The 19188-nt window shown below is 35.5% G+C and overlaps 1 protein-coding gene across 2 annotated transcripts; it reads left to right on the forward strand.

Moving 5' to 3' along the window:
* Positions 1-3465: 3465 nt before the first annotated feature.
* LOC124171614 lies at positions 3466-16839 on the forward strand. 2 transcript variants are annotated; one of them, XM_046550819.1, is made up of 3 exons: positions 3466-3937; positions 9630-9767; positions 16453-16839. In XM_046550819.1, the coding sequence occupies exons 1-3, from the start codon at positions 3653-3655 to the stop codon at positions 16621-16623; spliced, it is 594 nt and encodes a 197-aa protein (XP_046406775.1). In that variant the 5' UTR covers positions 3466-3652; the 3' UTR covers positions 16624-16839. The 2 variants fall into 2 exon arrangements, with proteins under 2 accessions (XP_046406775.1, XP_046406777.1); XM_046550821.1 differs by having other exon boundaries at positions 9660-9767.
* The last annotated feature ends 2349 nt before the right edge of the window (positions 16840-19188 follow it).

Raw genomic sequence — 19188 nt, forward strand, 5'->3', positions numbered from 1 at the left:
TATAAGAATACAGTTGCAATACACATCATTTTAAGGTTTTGATGAAAATTTAAAAAATATATTTCCTGTTGTAACGATTCTGGATTAGTGTTTGCGCATATTAGCATTTGTGGGAATTATTTTAATTTATCACATATTAATTTTACGTGGCTCCAAAAAATTATTAATTTGCTTAATTCCTTATTACCAACTGCAGTAAATCAGAGTGGGGTATCTTATATTTTGAGTTAGAATATTTCAATTGGTCAGTACCGCTTTAAAAACCCACGGTTAACACCATGACCCCCATTATATGTTTACATAAGAGTTCTTACGATAAAATACCTTAGCTCAAATGGTCATAAAAAATAATTAAGCAAGTAGGATTTTATTTATTTTTATTTCCATTTTCAAAAAATTCTACTCAATACTCATAACACCATTTACATGGGAAAATAAGAAATTATTTCAAAGCTTTTTATGAAACAAGTGACTTTGCAAGCAGTGAATCGCACGGGTAAAAAGTAATATAAACCAAATGTAATTCATTACGAAAAACTATTCGTTTTTACCGGGATCAAAAGTTTTCCATGGCGAATTTCATCCTTGGTGTAAAACATATTTCACCTTAACTTTCATCATTCAGTCATTTTACGTCTTAATTTTCTGAGCTATAATTTTATTTACTTCTCTATTTCTCACGTAAAAAATGTTTGTAAACAAACACTATGAACACTACTTTATTTGCATGAATTTAGTACTTTAACCAATGAAGTTATAAAAACAAGATCCACTGTCAAAGTAATTGAAAGACCTAGTGTGTTTTATGAATCGATTTTTTCCTTCCTGCGGGGCTAAAGATTACAACTCGCGTCGAATAAATTCGTTTTTGTTTCCAGGCATATTTGTTAAATATTTACGCCGACTTTTAAGCGAGGTTGATTACTCCATTTTTTTAAGGTGGTGTATTTCAACGGGTCAATTTAAAAAATGATATTTATCTATTGGTTACTGCTTTCTGAGAATATTTTTTGAGACACAATCCCATGCAAATAATAAAATGTCCATAAATTGATTAAAATAATTTAATTGGCCTATTTATTTTGCGTTGGTATCTTCAACTGCTTAAGTTATGAATTCTCATGTATGTTGTAGACATAAGTTACTAAAAATAAATACCTTTTTTTATCTCGAAAAATAATATTATTCTTTTCATTTCAAAGTAATAAAGGAGCTATTGAAAGTTTTTGGTTTGAAATTAGTTCCCCCATTTCGCTCGATCTCGAAAAATAATATTATTCTGTTCATTTCAAAATAGTAATGGAGCTGCTGAAAGTTTTTGGTTTGATAATAGTTCCCCCATTTCGTTTGATTTTCAGTAAAGTCCATTTTTCCAGAAAAAGAGTCGGCACAACAAAGAAATCCAAGAAGTCACCAATGAAAATAATTTTTAAAAAATATTCCATGTTACAAACATAGTAGACATTTTCAGTAAAAACCTAAAAATCCACCTCTCTAAAGAATGAAAAAGGAAATAATAACACGCTCTCTTCATTACACGCGTAGCAGATTAAAAGAGCGTACAGTAGTGCGAATAGGAAAAATCAATTATTCTCGAATCCATCTGGCCCAATGAAAAAAAATGTGGGACTGGTAAAAATAAGGCCTGAAAATTATGAGACCTCTAGGTGAACCCCTGACCCTCGCTCAAATGTAATTTAGTGGGGGGAGGATGAACATTCGATAAATTTTATATTTAATGGTCATTCCCTATAGATTTTGCAGTGTTACTGCGTTCGTAGGACGAATATATGGTGCATTTTGACATATCTGCCATCGTGAAGCCAAAACCAAAGGCCATAGCTGAATAAAGCGATAAAAAGCCCCCCCTCCGGAATTTTTCCCGGACTGGAGGCATGCGATTTGGGATCAAATAGGACTAACCTTCCCACACTTCCAGCCCCCTAGAGGCCCACCGGCCGGCTACTTCGAAAATTCGATTTCCACTGTTCTTTAAATATCTCGGAGTAGAAAGCATACTTTTCAATGCAGATTGCGACATTAGAGGACTTTCTTAATGGAGCAGATGCCTATTTTTTTTAACAACTTTTCAATGACATAAGGAGAAATTGCGTCGATTTGAATATTTCAAACGCTGGTTTTCATAAAATATTTTTGAGTGAGCCACAAAAATACGTGTTTCAAAGGAGTATTTAAATACCTTTCGGCTGATGTAATGAAAAAAGAATATTTAGGTAGTGAAATCCGCGAAAAAAATAAAATGTGAGATTTTGGCCATTCTTTGCTGTTTTTTCCTTGAGCTGTGCCCATTTATCACCCTTTTGATACTATCTTGCACGTATTTAGTCCTCTCACTGACGCTCAAACTCATACCGATTGTAATTCCAACCACAAAGGACATAATTTGGTGGATACTGGTGCGGAAATGGCTTCAGGACCCTCGAAAAACCCCGAGATAGCTATTTCGAATAAAAAAATTTGAAGACACCTATATCCCTTCTCCCACTCCTTCAAAACATAGAGTATATTTGATTGGCAAGTGTTTTAGAATTATTCATCGTCCTCGAGAACCTACTACTGAGATATTATTCATTGAAAAAAATCATTGAGACTACCCCACCTACGATATACCCTTGGAATTTAATGAAGGTTTTTAACTAATTTAAACACCTATAATAATCGAAAAGCTTTATTTGTAAAAAAAATGTTTTGTTAAGTAATTCATGATATAAAAAATATATTTCGTTCTCTTTTATAAAATAGATTTTAGATAGATCCCCTTCGGCTATGCCACTGGGTGCGAAGCAGTTTTCCTGTAACTAATTTTCTTTCATACCTTTGAAACCATTTTAAACTTTGAAAATTGGAGTCAAATTTCGCTGTGGCATTAGTATTTTCACACAAAAAATGTTTAAGTTATATCAGTCCTCTTATAGACCATGGCTACTCCAATTTATTTACATTTAGATTGTAATTTTTAAAAATTTATTGGCATAAAAGGCGAGAAAAGTATTTTCTGGCGTCAATAATAAGAGCATAAAAACGCATAGATTTCTTCTTTTCCATTCGTCTTCATCTACAAAAGAATGGACAGCAAGGTTCCGCCTGAGGTATTATTTGAGCATACCCATCCCAATCACTGAAAAAGTATTTCGGAACACTACGGCTTAAGGATTTATTATAACTAAAAAAAATATTTTTCCTCAATTCAAAACCAAATTGTTTTTCTTAGATAATTTTAATTTGAATTTATAAGAATATTTTAAGTTAAAAAAGTGGAAATTTCAATGCGTGTATTTTTATATCATCACTTTAGCTTCATTTTTGCGCCGTAAGAAGGCAGTGGATGCGTCGCGGCAGTAGAAAAGAAGGGGAGCAGGACGCTGGTCGGGCGGAAAACGGAAAGAAGTAGGGGGGGTGTCACGTGATGTCGGTGGGGTGCAGTGCGAGAGTGCGAGACATCATTGGAGAGGCACAGTTTGGCTGAAGTAGTCTTCTTCGGACAACAACTGCAGACGGACGCCTTGGTCTCTCTCTCCGATAACTCTACCCTTGCCTTGTATCTCTTGCGGCGCGAAGTCTTTTTGCATCGTGTTTTGATAGACGAGTGATACTCCAGCAGATACCCTTTTAGTGATTCGGTCTTCTCAAAATGCGTATTTTAGTTCTTGTCCTTGCCCTTCTGGCTTGTGCCGCTGGTAGGCTGGTGCCTCCACAGGGGTCTGTGGAAGGCCACCGCATCCAACATGCCGCAAGTCTCTGGGGAGTAGGAGCCTTTCAGTACAATATCGCTCAAGCCGGTGTCGACCAACAAGAGTACTCGCTTGACACGGTCCAAATGATCTACGTGGATTTGGAAGCCACCGCGGACGATGACGATACCTTTGAAAATGGAGACGACCAATCAGAGGACATGGAGGATGAAGAGTGTGATGTGGTAAGTGGCCCTTTCTGTAATTTTATAATAGAATCAGTAGCGGATACAGAATAAACTCAAGGGGGGATGCAAAAGATACCTTGAGTTACCTTTACTTCTATCACAATAAAAAATAATCAAGTCACATGCAAAGTTTAGGAAGGTTTTAATTAAAGCGATTGTGTAAAAATATAAGACAATACCATCTTATGATATGAAAAAGTTACAATTGTTGTTCTGCAATGTTTGGCAATACGGGCGGTCCCACAATTGGGACCCCCCCCCATGTGTATCCGCAACTAATTCGAATTATAGCGCTACTGTGATAATTTTGCATGAAATTTCTTTCCGTTCTGGTGGTTACAATGAACGAAGCCTTGTCGTAAGCAGAGTTGCGCGTTCAGTCTTTAGTCTAATAAAGATGTGTATTGATGTGCTGATCAAATTTTATTTCATATTTCCTTGCTAGAAGAAAAAACTCATCGTCTTAATATGTCGCATCACTCTTGCTTGGACGGTAATTTAGTTTTTTTTAATTGTATTTACCGTTTAAAGTTCTCGCTATCGCCTTGAAAATTTCCTAGTGCCTAAAGTAAACCAGTGACAACATTTCTCTGTATCTCAAGTGCAAAAAAATTACGTATAAGACAGTGCTGAAGTAAAATTTTCAACTTCATGTTACAATCCAATGTTGAATCGAGTATATTCTGTTCAGATAGTATCAGGAGTAATCTGCAATACTTCTGGATGTGGTAGGAGGGACAATTTGTAGCAATTTTTTAATCCTTAAACACCGGATCGCCATTCCTTAGATACTGAACCATGGAAATGCAAACATTTTTTTTAATGTTCTTTGAATTAACATGCAAACTGTTTTTCTTTGATATGCAGCCATGACCACATTTTATTTAATAGTCTGGATGTTTAAGGATACTAAATAATTAAGTGTGGACAAAATTGTGCGATAATAGTTGTCTGTAACAATCAATCTCAAAATAGTTGATATTGCGCAATTGAATTGTTAATACGGGCTCAAACCTCTCGTTTAATTAATCTCAAGGATTCATTGTAGCAGCTGCATTAGCACAATGTTGTATGGGATTTGATTTAATTCTGGTAGTTTTAATAAGTAGTCTTGTCGTAAGAATAGTCGGGTTTTCAATATTTAGTATTATTAGGATATGCGTTTGTTTGCTGAACAAAATTCTTTCAAATACTCTTGTGAGAAAAAAACTCTTTTATAATATGTCTAATCACTCGTACTCAACCGGTCGTATTTTTTTTGTGTCGTATTAGTCGTTTAAAATCACCTTTATCACCTTGAAACTTTCCGTGTATATAGACTTAACAAAAGTTACCGTTTCCATGAATCTTAAGTGTAACAATGTTACATTTTAGAGGGTACCTACTAATTAAAAATTTTTATTTTTTTGTTTCAATAAAATGTTCAATCGGGAGTATTCTACAAGGGCGTGTGAGGAGGAAACTACAATATTTCAGAATGTCGTTGGATAGACAATAATCGCAAATTTTCGATATATAGTAATTATTTTATATCCATAAAAATCCAGAGTTTTAAATAAAATGTCGCAAAGGCTGGCTACTCAAGAGAAAGCGTTGTCTGGTAATCGCAAAATGTATCCTAAAAATATTTCCGTTGCCATAGGTCTCAGTAACTATGAAGTTGAGATTCCATGTTTACCGACAAAAAATGCTGAAATTTGTCTCTTTTACCACCTACTGAAATATTGCAGATTTTCTCTGAAACATCCAGCACATTCTAGAAGTATCGAGAATCCAGCAAAAGTTTAATGCAAAAAATACGTCATCGAAGTGGTGCGGGAATGATGCGTTATCTCTAGCTAAAAAAGAAGAATATTAGTTAATATTTAAAAAGAACTCTCCGTTATCTCGTTCTGAGCACCATGAAAAGAATTTCAAAACATAAGCAATTCCATAAACCGCGGTCAGAATTGGTGAAAAATTCCTAGTAAATCATAAAAGATATAAGAATGAGGCTCGAGGGAGTCTAAATAGGGAATTGGATTGCGTAAATGGTGTATGTATAACACTGCCCACGTTTTAATGGCCATAGTTAGGTCCTGCTCTGCCATATTTATCATGGGAACGGATGTTAATACATTGTTGAATAATAATTCATTTCCTTGATTACGTTGGCATAGCAGTAGTGATGGAAAAATCGATTTTGATGAAAATCGGAATTCGAGTTGGAATCGGCAAAGATCGAGGAAATCTAGATCGAGCGATGATCATCAAGTTTCTTTCCAAACTTGATTTTTCAACTTCGATCATGGGCATTTCGTTCGATCTTAGCAGCGTCACAACCACCCTATGATATCGTCACCTGTCCCATGTGAAAAACTTTTCACTAAAGCTGGTAAAATTGAAAAGGCACGTCCTCCATAATCAAGGAAGCATCTCCATTATTTGATCTTCCTTAAAAATTTAGTGGAGCCGAATGGTTGGAAGCGGTGATCCTAAAACTGTAATGTGCGCGCGTTTGTAAATTATTACTGCTAAAATTCCAAGTATATATTCTTAGAAGATTTTTTATGCTCTCCAGATGTATATTTCGAGCGTTTTCTTTTGTACATACTATATTTAAAAAAATAACCGTAATCTTTTTCATTATTCGATCTCTTGTTTCAAATTTAGATTTTTGTTGAAATTTAAAGCTTTAAATTTCGATATTAAATCGATTTCTCGACAAATATATTTTGACCGACCATTTTCCATCACTACGTTGCAGCCGTTTAAAAAATCTTTGTTAAATACTGTATTAACCGTGTGAGGGGAGCAATGTTTTCCGCGGAAAGTAAGGAAGAGTCCACTACACGTATGAACTAATTCAATAATTTTCTCTTACTCTATAGCGATAGAATTTGACGCATAAGATGACCCGTATTTCTCCGTTTTTGATTCATTGCTTACCTCTCGAAGTATTCGCGGAGAGAAATCGACGGCCATAACCCTTTTGCAAGCAATTTGGGGACGTCACGCGCTCTTGGCCTCCGCTATCAGCTACTCCTTTCTTCCTCACATCGGTCTCGCGTGATTCGTTGTTGTGAACTATTCTTTCCCCGTTATGAGTGGTTCTCATTGAACGAGTTGATACCTCTGAACTGTAATGACCTTTCCAACTCATGAAATTTGGAAGTCAACTTCCAGACATTTGTGCCGGAACCTTTGATAGAAAGTTGATAGAGGCCTCCGCGGAGTGATGCATTAGGCGCAGGTACGCTTCTGGGTTGTCCTCTGCGTGAAGACAGTATCGCCGTCGATGCAGCAATGCGTCTGTCTTATCGAAGATGAGTCGACGCAGAGGACAACCGGGAAGCCTATCTACGCATTTTGATAGAAAGGCTGAATAAGGAAGGTGTTGCCGTTGCAAGTTAACTTCATCTTCCATCTAACAAATTGAATTATTGACTTGCGATTTTTTCTTTGAGATTACATCAGTGGCGTAACTATGGAGGGGACGAGGGTGATAGATGCTCCCAAAAGCCTCAGAAAAATAAAAAAAATATTTAAAACAGTTTTCTTGTTTTTACTTATAATAACTGTATCAGCTTAAAGTTAATTTTTAAGAACCAAAATTATGCAAAACGTATTTCCAGGAATGTCGTCTTTCAAAAGTTTTCCTGGTGCGAATAATTTTCCCCGTTGCCTGGGGGGAGGGGGTCAGTGTTCCCCCACGCAGGCCTCCCCATCCCCCAAAAGCATATTCCTAATTACACCACTGGTGAATATCAACATTATTCACTCTTGAACATATTCATTGAACATAAAATTCATATCCTTGTTTACAATAGTAAGAGCTGAAAATTTGTTATAATATTTTATGTAAAACCATGAAATAGGCGCATCTCTCTACCGCAAAAGGATCGCTTCGCACACGATTTCCCAGATCGCGTGGTAAAGCGTAGATTGAACGCGAGCGTGGCCGACAAAATCCGAAATATTATTATTTTCTGGGTGGGAGAAATGAAAAATGCCGGTGTAAATTATAAGAAGCAAGTGGCCCACGTGGCCATTGCGAGGTCTGAAGCTGGAAGCCGATATGGACTGCTGTTGACATGATGGACGAAAATGGAGCCATTATACCTGATTTCAGTGTGGAATATAGGCACAACGTAACTTCGGATATGTTTTGGCGAGGGAAGTGGGGGGATGGGAGGGCATCCCCCCACCCCAAAAATCGGTCCGAGGAAAATATTTGAAAAGTTACATGCCTGGAAAAATATTTTGCATCATTTTGGCACTTAAAATGTTGGTGTAACTATGTTGTCCGACATGACAGCATTCAAAAGGTTACGGATGAAATGGCCGACTCTAATATTTCCTGTCCTTTCAAGGGTTTAATATTAATTTCCTTCCTGAGTATTTTTTTCTTCTTATTAATAATTCATTTTCGATCATGGTTTCTAATTACACCATACCCAAGTAAAACCCTCGAACTAATTTTTAAAAGTCAATAATTGACCGAGTAAAGTATAAATTGTAATTCATCATTCACGTCGCAAGTAAGGTGAAATCAATTAATCCACCAGCCGTAAAATTGCAAAAGTATGCAATAGGACTGAAGTTTCCCATGGTAAATTTCCTTCGAGTTGACCTGAATAGGGTAATTTCTTCCATCAAAGAAATCGAAAGGCATTGATTGCGATTCGTTACCCACCATTAGGATATTGATAATATAAATTTTTTTTGTTTAAGAAATACCAGTTTAGACAAAGGGCAATGGTCAATTTTTACCGCTCTTGTAAAAGGCCAGATTGGCGCCCATGCGATGCCATTCCACATGACGTCACAGGGACCTAGTTTCTATACGAGTAGATAGGAGTTTTAAATCGTCTGAGATTACCAGTACATGCATGAGGCCCAGAGCTCAGGGAAACATTTATTAAATTATCACCTATTATAACTGCCTAAGGTGGGAAAGTTTCCTTCGTTTGATAAGGTATTTGCCGGCCTCGGTGGCGGCGGGGTAAAGTCTTCGCCTGCCATACATGAGGTCGCGGGTTCGAGTCCCGCCTGGGTAAGTTCCCCTTATCCAGGGCATGGTTGTTCGTGTACGTTTCATAGTTGAATTTGTTGAATACCCCGATTTAAAATGGCCGATGAGAGCTGTATTCGGAGGTTTGGGAAAAAAAAATAAAAAATAAAATAATCCTTATACAAGCCAAGCTCTACCTGCTAGCATGGTACTCTGCTACCTGCTAGCAGCCTGCATCGCAAAGGTGCCCATTCCCTCGCCCCAAGGTCACCTCACACGGAGGAAGCGGGAACGAGAATGACGTGACACGGGCTTTTCCCAGCATTCAACATAGCCGTCCCGTTTATGGGGGCTTGAAAATATTCACTTTTTTTTGGTCGCGAAAAATAGATATCGTCATTTAAAAGTCTGAAAGCGTGAAATGCGTACTCCAGGAGTAATAATCTTTCGATTTAGCCATTAAAAATATTTGGATCACCCTATTCGATTTCAATTCAATTAAATTTCACACTGTTAGTTACTAATCGTACACAAGGTGGTGTTGCCACTGGCCTGACTGAAAATTGAGATTTCAGGATTCGAATTCCACATGTCAGCCCCTATGGATCGCTTCACTGCGAAAGTGATTATAGAGTTGTTTTTTTTTTTTTGAAGTACCAAATCGTACTGAGATGACTTTTTTTTGTTTTTTTCCAGCTTATTTTGGAGGATTGGGATTCCAAGCAGACCGGGGCAGCTTCTGACTTGATGATCAAACCTGAAGAAAATGTTGCTGGAGAGGAAGATTACATCGAGTACGAGGAGTGCATCTGCGAGGAAGTGGAATACGTCCAGGTAAGGTGCACTCTAGAGCCCTAAATGGAGCACTCTACCTCGCTATAACTGTGTGCGTTACACGTAATAGCCCAATATATATATAACATTATTATTACTATTGTAACAGTGATTTCATATTTGTCCATTATTCTAGGTAATTATGAGGTATTTGTTGGGTAATTTGATGGAAACCTTTAACCTGCGCCTGAGACATCATCAATATATCATAACATAATTTGATTTTCATTCTGTTTAGCTAAAATTAGTCTGACATATTTTGATTTTGCTGAAGTCTGAACTTATATCTGAATTTAATATTGAATACAGAAGTGGCGGATTTGCATTAATTTTTCCATCATTTAATTTTTTTATCTGAGTTTGGAGGACAAATGTAATGCAAAAGGAGTCTGGGTTTCATAGTTGTAGACCCAGTGCGTCCTATGCGTACTTCGGTAGGAATTTTTTTCGCAAATATATATTTCTCCTTCTTTTGAATTAGGCTTTCTACTATTGGATTGTATTCTTTGGCGCCGTCTCAAGTATGCTATTTATTAATTCCCGATTTTTGTTTGCGTTCTAATTGATTTCTTGAGTCCCAAATGTTTACATCGCTTTCCTGATTTGTCATTTTGATCTATCGAATGAGAGGCCCAAACTACGAAAACAATTCAAATTATTGGGGCGTTGAAATCTCTCATTAGAAGTACCCTTCAGGGCATTAACTATACTTTTTTTTGCATGAAGCCGACTTCTATGAGCAGCGCAAGACATATTCAGCGGCAGGATCATAGTTTTCACGACATGTGAATCTACTCCTAGGAGCAGGCGCTCAAAAAGCGGCCCTTATATCTCAGAATTTGGAAATTTTATGTTTTCTTAGCCTCAAATGACCTAAATTAAGTGCACATTTATGTAATTTGGTTACCTTGTATAACATAGACCCTACGTACTAGTAGTTAAAATTTGATTCTTTGGATACTGAAAAGATGGAAAACAAGTAAGCAATTACCTTTGGAATTGTAATTTTGTTTCTTTTGACTTGCGTCTAATCATTTATGAGATATCGTGATCTGGTCAAAGAGCTTTGTCATACAACAGGACGCTGAATATGTACCGCCACACTTCTCGGTAATATAGGTAAAATTACACAAAAAAGTATTTAATATCTTTCAAACGTGAGTCCGTCGTTTCCCAATGCTCCAAGTGGGGCTTTAAAATTCATCCAGCAAAATTAGTGATCTAAGGCTTAGTAATAATATTGACGCAAGCATTTGAATAATTACGACTAAAGACTCAAGTGGTGAAAAAGTTGTGAAGTAAGCTAAAAAGTCTCTCGTGTTAAACATGGTTCGCTACTTGAAGATCGACGGTTGTGTTCACTTGCGTCATGAGGAAATGGTAGGTGGAAGAAGGGTGGAGAGAAACCTGGCGTTGGCATTAGCCTGCTCTTAACGAAAGACGCAAATGGGACTACGGCTTAGCGTCTCATCCGATGGACGGAGTGCCGAGCTTTACTTGTCCTCCAACAAACACTAGCAGGGATCAGAAACCTGAAAATGCTCTGCCACCGCCGGGTTTGGAACCACAGTCCACGGAGTGGGAAGCAAACACTCTGGCCAACCCTCTAGTTACCACTTTAATCCGATATTTTGTTGATTCTGAGCTCAAATACTCCCAATCTAACCGAGGAAGAGAATTACTTCATTTTGAGAAAGTTATCGTGAATATATTGTACTAGCTAACCCTGCGAATGTCGTACCGTCTACTTATCAATGAACAGTATAGTTACACTATTAATAATTGAAGAGAGGCTGTTGTGATTGTAATAATTTTTGAGTTTTTGTAAAAATTAAGGAAAAAAATTCAATGAAACCACAAAAAAGGCATTGCCACAACTTGTTAGAAATATATTTTCATTAATCAATCTAAATAGGACGGACCACATATACGGATTTTTTTCTATGAATTTTCTAAATTTTATGTCTCAGCATTGGAAATTGTAGACATTGTGGTTTTATAAAGCAGTTAATAAAGTCAAAATATTATGCATTCATCTTGTGGGCTATTTGCGTCTTTATCCGCAAAAAATGTTTTAGTTCCAAGTCTTGCCTCGTTCTAGGGGCAAGTTTACACAACGATAGCCCGATGCTTGACTGACGCTCAATGTCTCAGGAAAATAGCCCCATGAAGCAGCTTTGATAAGTCATGACTTGCGGAGCGCTGTAAATAACTAGGTTTGGAATATTCGGCTTTATTCACTTGAGTCAAGTACCTACCGATGTACAACAGTTTTCGATTTGTAACCAGCCGGAAGAATAAATATATTGGATGGTATGCAAATACTTGAATATGCAACATATATTTGACTATGATAAAAACATGGCGTTTCCAGATTCAGACCACAAACACTCAGCTTTTTAATTGATATTCGCCATCGCGAGTGCAACACGACTGGGAAATTGAATTCGTTCTAACTTAAGGGCATATCGGTTGGGATCATGGGAGTCCTCGGAATGAGAACTTCCTCATATTTGAATATTCCATTGGGTATAGTCGCGTGAATCACATATATTAACACTTTTTGTTAATTAAATTCATTAAGCTAATTAAGTTCGGTTTTTAATTATTTAATAACCGAACGCGTTCCATTGTATAGTTTTGGTTGCTTTAGGTTTCGTAGCATTATGAACACCGAATCTACCTACAGCTGTAAATTGTGCCGTGGTAAGCCACTCATACCTAAGAACTTCAATGTTTGGGATCTACTATTCCAGAATGAATTCGTTAAAACAAAAAATATATTTAAAAAATTCAACAAAACCTTATAATCATGTTTAAGGCAACTGAATTTTATATAATTTTGTCTTTTCAATCTTCTTCCAACACATATTCTTATTAATCCTTTCGCCACTACTTACTCAGAATAAATTACTAATACTTATCATGAAAGACAGCAGTATATCACCGTTAATATAACTTATCCGTTGCATTTTTAAGTTAAAATATTTAAATTTGTCATATCATAAATGAATTGTTGTCCTCTACACTCTGCTCACTAGAAATAAATTCACAAATTACAAATGGAAAGTAAGATATATTTAAACTCGCCATCAAATGACCTTTAAAATGCCGTTTCAACTTCTATCGTCAATTTTTTTTTTTTCGTGTCCTCTTACTTCTTAGAAAAATTCCTTTACCAAACCATGTGCAAAAGAAATATTTGTTCTCACCGCTAAAATTTGCTAAATTTTTAAGTTCAATTTTCAACTGCTTACGTCACTGCTTATCTCTTTGCGTCAAAAACCTTCACGAATTGTTTTATATAATATTTCTTATGATAAAATTCTTTAGTTTAACTGGGCATTGAAAATAATGAAGACAGTCGTATTGTATTTATTTTTATTTTTGAATTCGACAAATTCTTACCAATCTTTTTAACATCGAAGAATTCCTTAGATTTACTGCCAACATCATAAATATTTCAAATTATTGTTTGAAACAAAGGTCATTGAGTTAACCGACAGTTAACTCCATTACCTTTGATCCCCATTATGACCTTTGGAGGTCAAAAAATCAAAAATACAGATCCATGAACTGCAACACTGACTAGGGCACCCTTTAAAAGCTATGGTTGCACACGTTCGTTGTCATAGTGACGTTTAATTCCTTGATCCCCTCGTGACCTGGAGGTCAAAAAATCAACAATACGGATCTATGAACTGCAAAACCGACATTGGCACCCTTTAAACCTATGGTTCGACACATTGGTTGTCACGATGGCCCGACGTTTACCTCTATGACCTTTGACCTCCGCATTAACCTTGGAGGTCAATTACTGGAAAATACAGGTATTAGGACAATGCCATTGACTTGGGCACCCTTTAAAAGCCATGGATTGACACCTATGTTGGCATGCTATTATTTTTGTCACCCATACGATCTTGACTGTGACCTTACTGGGTCAACTATTAAGTTTTCGTAAATAAAAGTGTTTTTTCGGTTTTCTCGTGTCAGAAAACCTTAAAATTAACATCCTGGTCAACAATAAAATTCAGATTTTTTTTATCTCGATTTTTTAACATTGAAACCCCATAAGGCAAATTCAAATTTTTCGTTTGGACCCACATTGTGAGGTCAGAAGGTCAAAATTTCAAAATTTTGCTTACACTCAACAAAATCTTTGACCTTTTCCCAAAAGAATGCCAATTTTCAATAATATTACTCGATGCAAAATTTATAAAATTAAAGGTCAAAAATGACACAACCTGTGGGACAGTCAGCATAATATATTTAAGCTTACTTTAAGTGACTTTGAATACTCCAATTTTTTACTTTGGTTAATTCAACGGCTTAATTTAAAACAGCGTATTTATCTATTAGCTACTAATTTCCGAGAATATATTTTGTATATTATCCCATAAAATAAGAAAATGTTCGAAAACAATGAAAATGATTCAACTGCTGTATTTATTTTGAGGCTGACGTTTTCAATTTCTCAATCCAAGATATCCCATACATCTTGTAGACACAAGTTATTTAAAATAAATATCTTAGCTTTATCTCGAAAACATATATTATTCAGTTCATTTCTTAAATAATAATGCAGCTGCTGAATGTATTTACTTTGGATTCCCCCAAATTAGTCCCTCGATTCAGTTGGATTTTCAGAAAAGTCAATTTTTCTATAAAAAAATGGGCACACTAAAAAATTCCAAAAATTCACCCACAAAATTAATTAAAAAAACATTCCATTTGAGGAAAATTGCGAATATTTTCAGTTGAATCTCCAAATGTCCACCTCTTTAAAAAAATGAAGAAAATAATTTTTCCCTCACTCTCCCCACTACACTTGTAGAAGAATATAAGAGAAAATGTATATGCTTTTTGAAATCGCCGGACAGGAGTTAAATATATTGGTAGAGTTTTATCTAATTTACACTCTACAAGGTACAATAAATATGTCGAAAACGTGTGTATGCCTTATGCCGTTTGAAATTACGCGTCTATCTGTTGCTAGCTGATCCATCCTACGTACCTACAGTCCTGAATTAATTAAGTGATTTTCATCTGCTTGGGCGCCTATAATGTCATTTGGGTGGCCGTCATTTTGGTACAGATGATGCCGTAATCTATGAGATTATACGTTGGCTGCGACAGCAACCAAAGGTTTCCCTTTGGCTTTCAAGGACTTGCAAAGAAGTGGGATAAAATTCTGAATGTACATAGTGAATAGTAAAATCAATTTCAGAAAGTTACTCAGATTATTTTTTCCTCAATTCAGGTTTGCGACTAAATTATTGACTCATCCTCATATTTCTCGAAGTAATCCCATTACTTGGGGTATTTAAAGCATATAATTCGGGCATTGAGCTTACTATTTCTCATCCATGCTATCATACCGTAAATAGTCACTTTCATGAATTTTTTGCTTTATTTTTTTCCTTAAATTCTGATTCCCTCACTTGTCTCAGTGTCCATTTCTCCCACATTATCATTATTGCACATAAATTATTTTTTCTTTTTCACTAAATGTGCACCTCAGCCGCAGCGCGCCATCTTTGCTTGATAAAAATATTACTACTTAGTTATGCATTTTGGCAGGATCATAAACACGAAGGTTTGATAGTCCTGAAAGAGATGCAAAAAATGCTAAAATTTTCATGCAGCTATTCCTCTATGATTTCAGCCCAAACTTAAAACTCACGATATTCGAATGAATTAGCTTCCAATTCATACAAAATAATATTAATGTCATGAGCATTTTCAATAAACATATCCGAAATTGAAGATTTATTGCTCCATTCCCTTAAACTCCATTTTTGACTCCTGAAGCTTCTAAATGCATGCTGAAAAACTTGTTTGTCCACCATCATCCGTTGTGTCGTCAGTGTCTTGTCTGGGAATGGATAGATGCACCTGGATACAATAAGTCTGTTTCTTTCATTTTCATCGACCACTGATTGAATCATCTAACAATGAGAGCCTTAAACGATGCAATTTATGTTGTTTTATACAGAGGGAATAAGAGGGTGTATTTTTCTCGTTTTCACTCATCATACGTGGGGAGCCATTCCGGCGACTGATAAGCATGGTTAAAAAAATTATCACTACATTGAAGAAATTGAAGAAATGTTAACGTATCAAGTATTACCCTTCCAAAAAAATTAATAATTGATATAAAGTTGATTAGTCTGTTCAAGTAAAGATCTTGAAAAATCTAAATGAAAATTCTTGTCGGTTTACCTTCATCAGGTTTTTTATATGAATTGGATCTAAACAATGAAATTAATAAAAAAAATCCTTAAGGGCGTAAATATAAAAATTACCACACCAACCCGACGTCAGAACATCGGGCTGGCGTGGGTGGCTAGAGTATTGGTTTCCTACTCCGTGGGCTCGGGTTCAAAACCCGGCGGTGGTTTGGAATTTTCAGACACTTCCCGAACCCTGCTTGAACGTTGTGTGGAAGACATTTCAAACACAACAATGGCGCAAATGACCTCAGCTGTCGATCGCCTCATCCAAATACCATGCCATGCTGACACGTTGTAAAGAATTGCATGTCAATTCTCTAAGACCTTAAACTCCAACACACTATTCAACAAATCAACATTAAAATATAGTAATCGAGATAAGAAAAGCTTAACTAAATTATAAAAATTAAGGAGAAGCTAATTAAATGCCTTACTTTTTTACTTTTCAGGATGGATACGTGTTCCCTGCAGAATGGCCAAATGTTTTTATGCTTGCCTTCTTCATCATGAGTATCAATCTTTGTTTTGTGTTGTGTTTGTGGTACTCAATTGACAAATATCACATTGGATCTCGAGATATGACTGGAAAACGTGGTCTTATTTACTCTCCACTTGTGTAATTGATTCGGAATTTTAAAGAAGAGTTTTTAACTCAATACCTGATTTTATTATAAATGTAAAGAATACATTCTAGATTTTACATATGCTTTGTAGCGTGGTGATAATATTTTATTGTTACTGGGTGATTCCATTTGCGACAGAATAACTTTTAGAAAATTATATGCAATAGGATATTTCGATAAAATTGTAAAATACAAAAAAATGAAAATATTCTAACCGTGCATGATATTTGCTATAAATATTTATGAAGGTGATTACATACACAGAAACAAAATTAATTATAGAAATACCTTCTAAATATAACCTAAATTAACATGTGACGGTATTTCTGTCAGGTCAACTTCCTATGTGTATAGATTCAAAACATCTTCAAAACTTTGTGAATCTAACCGGAATTTGAAAACTTTCATGAAGGCTCTGAACAATGTTTGAGCCTCTGCTTATGATAACACATTTTGTCGAAACTACAAAAATTAATAATTTGTATATCACAGTCTTAAACAAACACGTGACGGAATTACCTATTGCTTCTTGTTTCAAACTCAAAAGGAAATAGAAACAATTTAAGAGTTTTTGTGAAGAAATTACCAATTTTGCATGTGCACATTCATCCATATTTTAATATCTGTATGAATTGCATATTGGAGTTGATATTTGTTTCAAAACGATGCCGAAGCTATACTACACAAGATCCTCAATTCAATAGAACACTGCTTGCCTTGTTCGTTGACAAATATTACTCCGTAAACTATGATGAAATAGTTCATAACCAATGTCTGGCAGCCATTTTAATCCAATGATCACCAATCATTAAACTGTTGTTTTATCAAGATAAAACATTTCCAACCTAAATCTTAATTTTAGAAAAAAATTTGTCATCTTTGTGGAAATGACCTACTGCAAAAACAAAAAGGCTCCGTTAAATGGCTACTTTTTCGTTTACATTTCCTGGTTTTTATTCTGGTATTCACAACATGAGTCAACGCATGCCGAAAATAATTATTCGCATATCATTGAAATTTGTAATATTTTTTACACGCATGTAAAAATGCTAATGTTACCTTATGCAAGATAAAAAAATAAAAAAAATATTTGAACTACTTTTGACTTTTATTTCAGTTTAATCCTAAGGACTTGAAACGCACTGAAGTTGGGTATGATTATTAAAAATTTCATTTTTATACATAGAAGCACCTGAAGGCTATTGATAATCGCAAATGAATGAGTCATTTAGTAAGTTATATTAATTTATTTATTGAATATTTCTTCTATCTCAGGTTTCATAAGGTGCTCATGATGAATATTAAAATCGCTCTTGAATATTATTGCGTTGTTTCGCAATTTTCTCAAGTTCAGTATTTATAAGGATTTTTATATCTAAATTACCGCTGAAAATTATTGGCATCTGCTACAATCAGTCTACTACGTTGATTAAAGTTAATTATGACCAATAGTTTTTTAAAACAATGATTATCTCCAAAACGATTGAAATCCTTTACAACGACTGTTCATTACCATCAATGACTTATGGATTAATTTGGACATCGGGAGAAAATAATGATTTCAAGGTAAAATACGGAATGGTAACTGGGCCCAACTAAGGCCTGAAGGTTCTTTCCTAGCTGATGATAAAAATGTCCATCCCAAAACGATGAAAATCTTGTACCGAAAGTGTAAAACTATGTACCAAAAACGTCGAACGTAAAACCGCATTTGAAATTGAAATTGATGAGATGACCGCTGGAGGAGATTTATTGCATCAGGATGTCCAGGTTTTTCCATAAAGTACACTTCATGTCCCGAAACAGCATCCGCGAAATGTATCCTAGTATCTTTCAAATTTCCCTAGTACCTTTTCTGCATGCTACTCATGCGTCATAAAAAATTAGCCTATGAAAAAATGTGTAGGAAAAACTTACCTTATGCTATGCCCATAAAGGAAATTTGTATATACCTAAATCTATTAAAAGATACGGTCTTTCGAAGAAAGTGGAAGGCTTAGAAACTTTTTCAGGCATGTAAAAGCAGGCATGTAGCCACCAGTCAATTAACATCGTATAAATTAAAAGACAGATTTACAGAAAGTATACTAGTAATGTGCCGACACAACTTCACGACACCCAATTCCAGCACCACAAAATACCAAAGAAAACAGTCATAAAAAACTATTAATAGATAATGTTGACTTCATGTTGTGTAAAACGCTAAGCGACATCAAACATGAGTTTGATAAAACTGCGGAACAGATATTTTGTCGTCTTGGATGTGTGAATTGTATTTGACTAACTAACCTAACCTCTGAATGAGAAAATTAACCCATTAGCGTCGATTAGGTGAACTTTTTAAATTACAAGATAACATCTTCTGTCTCATAAGTCATTAAGAATTTACAAATGAAAGAATCTAAAAGGAAAACTTACTTTGCATAATTTACATTCAGGAAGTTTGCTGGTAATAATTTTAACAGGTATGGCTTACTAATACGTGTATTTAAAATAGTAATATATCCTTGTATGCAACCCGCGAAATTACAAAGCTTCACCCCCTTCCTGGAAACAAGTCTC

The sequence above is a fragment of the Ischnura elegans genome, chromosome X (assembly GCF_921293095.1).
Source record: "Ischnura elegans chromosome X, ioIscEleg1.1, whole genome shotgun sequence".
Classification (NCBI taxonomy): Eukaryota; Metazoa; Arthropoda; class Insecta; order Odonata; family Coenagrionidae; genus Ischnura; species Ischnura elegans.